The sequence below is a fragment of the Empidonax traillii genome, unplaced genomic scaffold, assembly GCF_003031625.1.
Source record: "Empidonax traillii isolate 1590-97213 ecotype Southwest subspecies unplaced genomic scaffold, ASM303162v1 scaffold2020:size47286, whole genome shotgun sequence".
NCBI classification, from domain to species: Eukaryota; Metazoa; Chordata; class Aves; order Passeriformes; family Tyrannidae; genus Empidonax; species Empidonax traillii.
The window spans coordinates 8,502-19,689 of NW_020957213.1; the positions used below are offsets into that span (position 1 = coordinate 8,502).

General features: G+C 50.8%; 2 protein-coding genes and 1 long non-coding RNA gene across 3 annotated transcripts in view; 2 read left to right on the forward strand and 1 right to left on the reverse strand.

The window, feature by feature from the left end:
- Positions 1-293, forward strand: part of LOC114071435 (scale keratin-like) — a 778-nt gene extending 485 nt beyond the window's left edge. The window contains exon 2 of the mRNA XM_027909265.1: positions 1-293. Within this exon, the coding sequence (XP_027765066.1) occupies positions 1-293 (293 nt within the window).
- A 428-nt stretch (positions 294-721) lies between these two features.
- Positions 722-11,188, reverse strand: part of LOC114071439 — a 19,736-nt gene continuing 9,269 nt past the window's right edge. The window contains exons 2-3 of the long non-coding RNA XR_003574035.1: positions 6,838-6,841; positions 722-804 (exon numbers count right to left, since the gene is read on the reverse strand). This is a non-coding gene — a long non-coding RNA (uncharacterized LOC114071439). The remainder of the gene's footprint in view (positions 805-6,837; positions 6,842-11,188) is intronic.
- Positions 5,747-11,188, forward strand: part of LOC114071437 (scale keratin-like) — an 11,295-nt gene continuing 5,853 nt past the window's right edge. Inside the window, exon 1 of the mRNA XM_027909267.1 lies at positions 5,747-6,172. Coding sequence (XP_027765068.1) covers positions 5,788-6,159 — 372 coding nt within the window. The 5' untranslated portion in view covers positions 5,747-5,787 and the 3' untranslated portion in view covers positions 6,160-6,172. The remainder of the gene's footprint in view (positions 6,173-11,188) is intronic.

Consider the following 11,188-nt stretch of genomic DNA (forward strand, 5'->3'; position numbering starts at 1 on the left):
AGGATTCAGTCGTGGGATCCTCCGGAGCCCCCGTTCTCGGAGGCTTTGGGGGCTCCCTGGGCTATGGGGGTTATGGATCCCTGGGTTATGGGGGTCTGTGGGGTTATGGGGGATATGGATCCCTGGGTTATGGGGGTCTGTGGGGTTATGGGGGATATGGATCCCTGGGTTATGGGGGTCTGTGGGGCTGTGGGGGGTCCCGGGGTCTGTGGGGCTATGGCAGATCCTTTGGCTCTTGCAGCCCTTACTCCTGGTACGGCAGGTACGGCCGTGGCAGCTGCTGGTCCTGCTGAACAGAGCGGGAAAAGCCACGGAATGAGGGAGAAGTGAGAAGCAAAATGCAGCTTCCCCCCCCCCGTGGCAGCACTAGCAGAGCCTGTTCAGTGCCCCCTGTGCATGTTCCACACCTGCCCCTTTTTTTTTCCCCCCCTTTGAATTCTTTCCTGATGTTTTCCCGGGTTCAGTTCCTTTGTAATCTTCTTTATCCCACCTGTTGCCTGAAGGCAGGGAGAGATTCCACAGCATCTTTCTCGCTGCCTTCGCCTCTGACGTCTTGGATTTGCATTCTTGGTGTCACCATGTGGTTTTGCTCTTTTCCTTCTCATTAAAGCTCTGTTGCATCATTTGAAACACACGTGTCATGGTTTTGTGTCCTCATCACCCTCCCCTGAATTTGCCAGCTCTGCTGTGCCTGTGGCTGCACTGATGTGGTGCAAACCCTGCCCAATATCCCATCTAACCCTGCCCTCAGGCACTTTGAAGCCATCCCTCCTTGTCCTGTCGCTCCAGGTCCTTGTCCAAAGTCTCCCCCTCGTGTTCCTTTAACCCCCTGCAGGTCCTGGAAGGTCACAATCAGGTCACCCCAAAGCTTCTCTGCTCCACACCGAGCAACCCCAAGTCCCTCAGCCTTCCACAGACTGAGTTCCTGGGTTTGGGACTTCCTTGGTTCTGTTGAAATTGTGCATATATATTAAATATAAACAGAACTAGTGTCAGTATTTTATGAAGAGCCCAAACCCAAACAAAAGCACTGCACTGTACATGACACATCTCTTTTAGGTTGTCAGCAAAGCACAAAAAACCAACTCCTGACTCTGGCAGATCCTTATCCCAACAAAACACTTTACATGGTTCAGCAGCCAAAAGATCTCAGGGCACACATTTTCCTGCAGGGAGAAGAAAGGCTGAACTGAATTATGCCTGGAATTCATCTGACCAGAAACTGAGGGTAAAACATGAATAAAGAGAGGCAAGAGCTGCCAAATCTCAGTGTCCATCACACAAAAAGGCAGCTACAAATCTACCTTTAATTTGGTTTTATTTAATTACCTCTAATTGAACAGCATTCCCAGCAAGACCCACAAGCTTCCCTAGCGGGGGAAACAGCCAGAAGGGGTTGTTCTACCTCCTGCCAGGACCTGAGAACCTGTAAAACAATCTCCTGTGGTGAGGAGAACAGTCACAAAAGCCCGTGTGTGACACAAAGAGCCCTGGGAGTTAACGGAGCTCCTGCCCTTCCTCCTGTCCTGGGGGAAGGCACTGAGTGTGATGACAGGGCAGGGTGGCTGAGCCACCACCCTCTCAGGTCAGGGCAACTGGGGCTGCTCGGGAATGGTTCATCAGGAAACACGACTGAGAGTTGATGGAACTCAGCAGGAACTTGTGGGCAACGGGAGGAAAAGCTTCAGTCTTGTGGAAATGGGAAAGTTCTGTGTCCAGGGATGGGCCCCTCATGGCAGGAGGGACAGGGAGGGGCTGGAGCGTGGCCAGAGAAGGGAATGGGGCTGGAGCAGCAGGAGAAGGGGATGGAGAAACTCCTGAGGGAGCTGGGGGGGCTCATCCTGGAGAAAAGGAGGCTCAGGAGGGACCTTCTGGCTCTGGAATTCCCTGGAAGGAGGGGGGAGCCGGGTGAGGGTCAGGATCTGCTCCCAGGTAATGACACAGGAGGAGAGGGAACGGCCCCAAGCTGTGCCAGGGGAGGGTCAGGTTGGATATCAGGAGGAATTTCCTCCTGGAAAGGGTGGTCAGACCTTGGAAAGGGCTGCCCAGGGAGGTTTGTAGTCCCTACCCCTGGAGGTGCCCAAGGAAGGCCACTGATTGCTCTGGGCTGGGGGCCAAGGTGGGGATGGGGCACAGGGGGGGACTCGGTGACCTTGGAGGGCTTTTCCAACCTCAGGGATTCTGGGATGGGGTCGTGTGAGACTCGAGGCAGTTCTGAGGAGGGATTTTGTGCATTTCCCCGACCTGCCTGAGGTCTCCCCGTGAACACCAGCCCGTGTTTCTCGCTCCTGAGTCGCCTCCAGGTGACGAAAGAGTTTTGCTCAATATTTCTGTTTATGATGAGTTGATTCAAATTCTGACGCCGCACGAAATGCAAATTACCAAACAAATATTTCTTTCATCTTAGCCCTTAATTGGCAAGATTCATTCCTGGTAACGTTCCATCAAATACATTTGGAATGACAGGGGGAATTATGCTGCTTCATTTATTTACCTCTTCCTTTATTGGTTGACATAATGATGGTGGCTCAAGTGTTAATCATAATTATCATCTGCTTTAAGGTGCAGGTTTTCTTCCTTTCTTCCTTACCCATGGTAGATAAAACAGAAGTGATAAAAAAAAAAACCCACAGCGTCTTTCTTGTGAAATCAGCAACTTTTACATGAAGTTGGAATTCAAAGTTGGACAAGAACACTGGGAGCTACACAAATAAATGTAATCTTCAGTTATGCAGGAAAATCAACTGAAACCCTGAACTTCAAAACCTTGAGCTGGTGAAGGGAACAGGAAGAGTTCACGATTTAATAACTGCCTTTCAAAACGTTGGGCTGTTTGAACCCAACCACATATTTACCTGACAATAATGACACCTCACTTCGTGTGTAAATTATTAAGGAGGGTTTGGGAAGTGCTTAAAAACACACACACACAAAAAGTTATTTGGACACTCATTGTGAGTATTATTCTTCCTGTCATCCCCTGGGGACGTCTCAAAGTCTGGGAAAAAGGATCCTCCTAATTTGAAGTGGTAGAAATGTGTTGATTTAGAAAACCATTTCGAATTTTTTACGTAGAAATCGTGGTAGAAATGTGTTTATTTACCAATCAACCAACCAACCCACCCACAGGTAAATGAGGAGTTCTGGGGTGGGACAGTTCTCATCAAACCTCGCCTGTTTACAAGCTGGGGCTTTCAGCTGAGCTGGTTTTGTGTCCCCACAGCCAACGAAAGCAAAATTGGGGTGGTTTTTTTTGGGTGTGTGATGCCAATTCTGGCAAGGTCAGCACCTGAGATGGGGTGAATTGTCTTGCAGAACCTCCTGTCCCTCCCCACTGAGTGCCTGGAGAAGGCTCAGCAATTCCCAGTGGTGGACAAAAAACGGGGAATCTCACAAAATTTGCCCGTGTTTCACCTCTCTGAAGGTTGTGGGGAGACCTCAGAGCACCTTCCAGGGTCTGAAGGGGCTCCAGGGAAGCTGGGGAGGGATGTTCATCAGGAACTGGGGTGACAGGACAAGGGGAGGTGGGTTCAGACTGACAGAGGGAGAATTTAGGGTGGATATTGGGGAGAAATTCTCCCCTGTGAGGGTGGGGAGGGACTGGAATGGAATTCCCAGAGAAGCTGTGGCTGCCCCTTTATCCCTGGAAGTGTCCAAGGCCAGGCTGGACAGGGCTTGGAGCAACCTGGGCTGGTGGAAGGTGCAATGGGATGATCTTTAAGGTCCTTCCAACCCAAAGCATTCCACGTTTCTGTGATTTCCTCTCCTCCTCTGGAGCCCTGGGATCCCCAACACGGAGTTGGGAGGAACCACCAATGTTTGCATTTGCATCAGGAGGAATTTCCCCCTGGAAAGGGTGGTCAGGCCTTGGCAGGGGCTGCCCAGGGAGGTGAGGGAGTTCCCACCCCTGGAGGTGTCCAAAGAAGGCCTGGAAGTGGCACTGGATGATCCCAGAGGGCTTTTCCAACTTTAACAATCCTGGGAAAGAAAATACCGACACCCCCTTCACAGAGCAAACTTCACCCTGTGGCTTAAACAGGTTCAGGCACTAAAATATCCTCCCTGCACCAAAGAAAACTCGGAATTTCCAACTCAAAAACCCCCCAGCTGCCAATGCCCACCGGAGGTTCGTGGCTGTGAGAAGCATCGGGAGGTTTTTCCACCTCGCCGGGCGTTTGGTTGCAAAATCCGCGAGCAGATGAGATCACAAGCGAGACCTGAAAGCGTTTAAACCCCTAAACCTGTCCACGGCAGCAGCTTCCAGCGCCGATTAAAATCGTTAGGCGAGCTTAACGAGGAAGGAAGTGCTAAGTAAATAGAGGGAGGTTTCGTCCCTGCCGGGGCGGGACGGTGGCAGCGAGTGAAACTGGTCAATTAGGGCTCCGAGATGAAAGGGAAGCGGGAGGTGGAATGTGCGGCTTGTGCTCCGTCAGAGATTTTTTCGGGCGGTTTTGCAAACTGCGAGCAACAGGGGGTTGCATCACTCTGGGGAGGCAAATGCTGTGGCTCAGCTCCCCCCCTCCTTCTTTATTCCCCCCTCAGGCCATCTCGAGTGCCGTATAAAAGCAGCAGCTTCACCGAGTTGGTTCCATCTCGCTCTCCTGCTTCTCGTCTCCACATCGGGTAAGTCTGATGCCGTTTGGTTTCTTTCTGGGTGCCGCGATGCCCGAGTTTTATTCATTTTTTTTTTGATTCTGGAGCTTGGGATACTGCATTGCTGGGTTTAGGATGAAGGATGGGTTTTTCCCCCTTTATTTCTTTGTCTTTAATTTATTTTTTGATTTTATTTGTGGAGCCTCTTGGCAAGTTGTGTCACTTCAGGAGCCAAGATCAGGAGGGGTTGAGGCACTGATTTTAAATAATAGGAATTATTATTAAACAGCATATAATACTATCCTATTTCTCATTATTTCCCTGGAATTTATATTTGGCCATTCCTTTACTGGTAGGAGACTGAAAATATAGGTTGGAATAAGCTTTAAAATGCAGAATTTTCCTGCCCCACCTCAGTTCACTGATGTGGCTGTATCCCAAATTCTTTAGTGACTCACCTGAAGAAAGAGCTTATTTTAAACCCTACTTATTTTTTTACCACAGTCAATCTGAAGGGAAGCAAACTGGTGGTCTGATCCAGTGAAGAAAATAGAATTTCTACCTTTTTTTTACTGGGAAAAAATGTTAACCCAACAGCTGCCATGACCAGACATTCAGCTGAAATGGTTTGCTAGCTGTATTTTTTTTTATTATTATTTTTTATTTTAGATTTTAACTTCTTTTTATTTTTATCTGACGAAGGAAATGTGCTCCTTGCGTTTTACCCACCTGCTCCACAGCCTGTGTGAAACTGTGCTGCTTGCGCCCAGAAATATTTGGAGAGAAATATTTTATAGGGCGTCTTTGCTGATTATATCAAATACAGCCATTCCCTGGGTGCTGTCCCTGGTCCCCCCAGAGCAGAGCTCAGTCCCTGCCCCTCCTCTACCCCTCCCCAGGAAGCTGGAACTGCAGTGAGATCTCCCCTCAGTCTCCTGTTGTCCACCTGAACACACCCCATCCCCTCAGCCTCCCCTCAAAGCCCTTCCCCACCTCTGCTGCCTCCTTTGGACCCTCTCTAGCATCTCCATACCATCCTTCCATCGCCAGCGACCCACAACTGCCACAACATCCCAAAGCTTCGCACCCCGTGACGCTTTTTCCCCGTTCCCAACTGGCCCAACCCCGAACCTTGGTTTCTGAGCAACTCCATTCTCTCTTTTTCAGCACCACCTCCCTCCCAGCAAACAAAGAATGGCCTGCTACGACCTGTGCCCCACCACCCCCGGCATCTCCTGCCCCCAGCCCGTCGCCAACAGCTGCAACGAGCCCTGCGTGCGCCAGTGCCCCGACTCCACCGCGCTCATCCAGCCGCCCCCCGTGGTGGTCACCTTCCCCGGCCCCATCCTCAGCTCCTTCCCCCAGCAAGCCGTGGTGGGCTCCTCTGGAGCACCTGCTTTTGGGGGCTCCCTGGGGCTGGGGGGGCTCTACGGGGGCTCCCTGGGATACGGAACCCAGTATGGATACGGGAGCCCGGCCCTGTCCGCGCTCGGCAGCGGCTCCTGCGGCCCCTTCTCGTCCCGCCGCTACGGCCGCGTCTTCCGCAACGTCTGCGGGCCCTGCTAAAGGCACAGGGGGGGTTTCCAACAGCCTGAATGAAGACCCAAATCCTGAGCAGTGAGGGCGAGGGCTCAGCCTTCCTGCAGCCCTTCGATGGAGCTCCCTCCCCTTCGCCTTTCTCGCCTCTCTCCTGCTTTTTCGGTCAAACCCTCAGCGCCTTCTTGTCGCTGTTGTCGCCTGTTCCAGCTTTCCCGGTGTTTTTTGAACCATTTTTCACCGTGGACGCCACCGACAGTGACAGGTGCCTGCATCAGCAGCTGCACAACAGCCAGAAGAAGCCGGCTGAGGACTGGGATATCTCAAGAGAAGGACATTTATTGATCGTGCCCTGAAATTGTCTGGCAGGACAATTTTTTTCTTTCATACTCTGTGATATCTCGCTTCGCAAACAGGCACTCCTCGCTCATTAAAACTTTGTTGCATCACACAGCAGCCTCTGGTTTCCCTTCTTCCCTTCAGCCACAGTCTGTCCTGGGTGGGACCTTCCCAAAAATCCGGGCCAAGCTGCTCCCTGAGCAGTAGGACCCCAAAACGCTTCAGCACTGATTTTAAACGTGTTAAAACGTTCCTGTAACAAAAAACCTGAGTGGCAGCTTTGAAGATACCAAAAGTTTAAAGCAACAGAATCCCAGAATCTCTGAGGTTGGAAAAGCCCCTCCAAGGTCATCAGGTCCAACCTTTGACCCATCTCCACCTTGTCCCCCAGCCCAGCTCACTGAGGGCCACAGTATCTTCACTCCTGTCCTTTAAACATGATTTCAGTGCCAAACAATCTCTGAAAAATGAGATAATTTAGTCAAATTGGCATGTTTTCAGGGAGTTCTGATTTTGGGTGGAGGGTGATGTGTGGCATGGGCAGAGTATGGGTTATTTTACAGGTCATGGAATGATGGAATCGAGGAATGCTTTGCATTGGATGGGGCCCCCAAAGCTCACCCAGTCCAACCCCTCTGCCATGGGCCTGATCTTCCACCCGATCAGGATGCTCAAAACCCAGTTCCAAACGACTTCCAAACGTCCCAGAAAGGATTCCAGACACGGTTTTGTTAAATTATTGTTTTCTAAGTTAAAGGGGAGATACGAGCATAAATTTAAAAAAAAAAAAAATCCTCTTTTAATTTTCTAAATAACTGCAGAAAAGCACAGAAACACCAGGTTTTATTTCAGAAATAACTGGAAGAGGACAGACTTGCTGCTTTGCATGGATTTAGTGCCATCCTGTGCTGGTTCTGCACCCCTTTGGGCTCATTCCAGCTGCAGGAGGCAACTCGTTATTCCAGCTTTAAGGAAGGGCTGAGGCTGAGCAGTGAATGTGTTGCCCAGAGCTATTTGGTGAGGTGACAGGAGACACAGTTCTGACACAAGCCTGATTGTTGTTCCTGTTACTCCTCTGGGCCTTTCCATCACCGCACTCGACACCCTTGGGCTCCCCTGGGGGTTCCCAACAGATAAAAAGCACCGGGGGGGGTAAATAGGACAATCAGCAGCCCCTAAGGTTGGGACCCTTTAGCACAGGATTGCACAGCCCTCCTGTCAACACCCTCAGGCTGGTGCCAGGGGAGGGTCGGGTGGGAATGTTTTCCTGTCTCCAGTGGTTTTCCAGCAGTGAAAAACGGTGCAGCACAAGGTTTAAAGTGGGGATAGCACCTGGGAGAGCTCGTTGCTGAGCAGGGGGGCTGAGAGGGTGGGTGAGTTTGCTCACTCCCCTCTCACTTCAGGGCTGAAACAGGGTGGAAACACCAGCACTCCACCCGGGAGAGTTTCTCAGTTGTGCTATTTCATCAAAGCAAGCCCAGAACGCTCAAATTGTGATGCAACCTGATTTTTTTAATGGGGGAGAGAGGGGGGAAAGTCACAAAAAGTTACAGAAAATGAGGTTTTGAGGCTTTTTTACAGAGTTGGTCTCTGGTTTCAGGAAGCTTCGTTCCAAGCAGTGTTCTTTTCTTCTTCTCCAAGTGTCAGCTTCCCCCTGCAGTCCAGTTCTCATAATTCTTGGTTGACACCAGGCAGCTTCGAGGGGGGGAAATCACAGGGTACAAACTCCCCTGGATAATGGTATTAGTTGGGATGTAGGAGGGACATTAATGCAGCTGAAATTTGGACCACGAGAAGAACAGAAGAACACATTTCTAGCTAAGAAAGGAGGCACAGAAAGCACAAACACGATCAAGTGGCAGCGAGAAATCAGCCCTTTTTCTCTGTTTTCATGGCAGGATTTTAAAAAGCCGCTTCACTCTTGAGATTGGATCTTGCATTCGGCATCCTGGCTGCTCCTGCTGGAGAAACAAAACTCCTGCTGGCTTTGGGAGGACTCACACCTCCTGGATCTGTAGCCACTGACCCTCGGGGAGCAATAAGGGGACGAGAACTTGCTCCCCTGAGACGCCCCGTAGCAAAAAGAGCCTCTGGAGCCGTAAGATCCCCCAAAACCAAGTGAGCCCCCGATTGCAGCTGGTGCAGAGGATCCCACCACGCTCTCCTGAGGGCAGGAGCTGAGGATTGGCCCGGGGAAAGTGATGACCACGGGGGGTGGGTAGATGACCGCCCGGGAGTCCCCGCAGGAGGTGACACAGGGCTCGTTCCAGGCGTCGGCGACGGGCTGAGGGCAGGACACCCCCCAGGACGGGGAGCAGGAGGAGCTGCAGATCTGCCTGTAGGAGGACATGGTGGCAGCAGTGGAAGTGGCTCTGAAAACACAAGGAACACGAGGCTTTGAGTGGCAGGATGGGCTGAGTTGAAACGAGTCATCCAAGTCCGACCCCTGGACCTGAGTGGACACCCCACCGGTCCCATCGTGGCCCCCCTCAGGAGGAACCTGCAGACCCCAAGGAGGGTTCCCCTTGGTCCCCCCTCTCACCCCAGAATCATTTTAGAGCAACTCAGTGGTAGGACAGGGGCAGGGTTTGCAGAGACGCCTTCAAACCTGAGCTTGCCCTCCCACCAAAGCCAAGATTAGGCTGCAGCTCGTTCCTGTACCGGCCTTGGGAACTGAGGGCTGGGAATCCTGGAAGGATTCCCTCAGGAAGCTGGAGAATCCCAGCCCTGAGCTCTCTGCAGGATCAGCAAAGCTGCTTTAGCAGCCAATTTAAGTCCCCCACCAGCAGACTCTCAGGTAGAGTTCAGTTAATTATCATTGAAAGAACGTGTAAAAAAAAAAGGTGCAAAGGATCAAAAACTTACTTGATTCCCCGAGGAGAGGTGAGGAGAAGCTGTTGGGATGGGTGTGAGTGGCACAGGCTTTTATACTCCTGCTGGGAGTGTCTGGAGCATCTGAGCCGCCCCTTTGCACGTGCTTGTTTTGATCAGATTCGGAACAGCGGCGATTACACACAACCACTCACCGGTCAGAATCACCAGCTGCAATTATTGGGCAATTCCCAGCTTTCCATCACACCTGGATACGTCACCCCCTTTAAATTTGTAGTCACAGCCAGGCTCATCAGATTTTTTTTTTTTTTAAGCCTCTCCAAACCCCTTCCCCAGGATTTATCCCTCTGCAGTTCAATGAAACTAAAATCATCGGGTTAAAAAAATGTGTTTTAGTTCTGTCTCTTATGTTTTAGAACTCACTCATAGATGGGGGAAAGGAACCAATAAATAGTCCTTAACTTTCCCTGGAATCCACACCAGTACAGCAGACATGCAGAGAGGGGAAACTCCAGCTTTTTTTTGTTATTTTTGCCCTCTCAGAGGATTTTCCAGGGCAAGACCTTGAGTAGCAGCGACCTGATGGCAGCAGGGTTTGATTCCTTGATCAATACAACAATCAAGCCCACTGGTGGGGGAGATGAAAGGATTCAGGCCCTCAGCAAGTGATTAATTACAGCAATAAATTCCACTGTGGAACCGCAGGATCGTGAAACCAGGCGCCTTAATGCTCCTTGAGGTGGAGAAGGATGTAAAATAATCACACAAAAAAGCAAGGAGCTTGATTCATTCCCACCCAAAAGCGGCCCAGGGAGTGGATTGATACCAGGAAGGACCTGGTGAACCCTGAGCTGGGGGTGTTGTGACACACACGAGGAAATGGGGAACACACCAGAGTCATCAGGGCAAGTCAGGAAACTTCTACCTGAATGTGCAACAAAAATCTGTTGGTGCAGCAGAAAATCCTCCTGAGCAAGGGCTTTCCACGGGCTGTTTGTAACCACCTGGGGTCTGGGGGGGAAGGAGATCTCAGAGAGGCAGAGATGTGATGTTTGATGAGGTTTCATGGGGAAATGGTCAAGGATTGCATAGTGGGGAATGTTATTTTCCTCCTTGGAAGTGTCAGAAGGGTTGAGACCCCCTGGAAAAAAACCTCTCTGTCCTCTGCTGAGCTGTGTATATGCCTAAAGTGTCTAAAGTTTAAAGTTTATAAAGCTTTATATAAAAAAATCCTTGTGTAATGTCCAGGGCTATGGAACATTCAGGGTTTATGCCAAGGCCTGGGATTTCCTTTTAACACCTTTTTTAATGCAAGGGATGAGTGACTGGGGATTATTTTGCTATCAGTAGATTTGCAAAGCACACAAATAAGAGCAGAGAACGTTGCATTGTGATGCAGAAAGGCTTTTATTGACAAATGGGATTTACCAGACAACAATAACACTGCAGGGAACAACAGAGAGGAATTAAGTTAAATTTACACAAAATAATCAGGAAACAGAGGCAGGAACTGTGAGGAGAGATCAATTCCAAAAAGGGGGATGCGGCATCTGGGCTTGTCCCTTGGGATGAAGGAGAATTCCCAGCCTTCCCTCCCCTCAAAATTTACGAATTTGCTCTTGTTTCTGCTGGATTTTGCCATCCAGCGAGCCCTTGCCGGGCTTGGCAGGGCGGTACATCCCGGAGGAGCGGGAATAGCAGGGGTAGGAATATCGGCCGTACGGGGAAGCTCCACAATCCAAGGAGCTCTGAGCGACCCCAGAGCTCCCCCAGCCAAAGGAACCTCCCAGCCCCACGGGCATCGAGGTGCCCACCACGCTCTCCTGGGGGCAGGAGCTCAGGATGGGGCCCGGGAAGACGATGGACACGGGAGGAGGGTAGACCACGG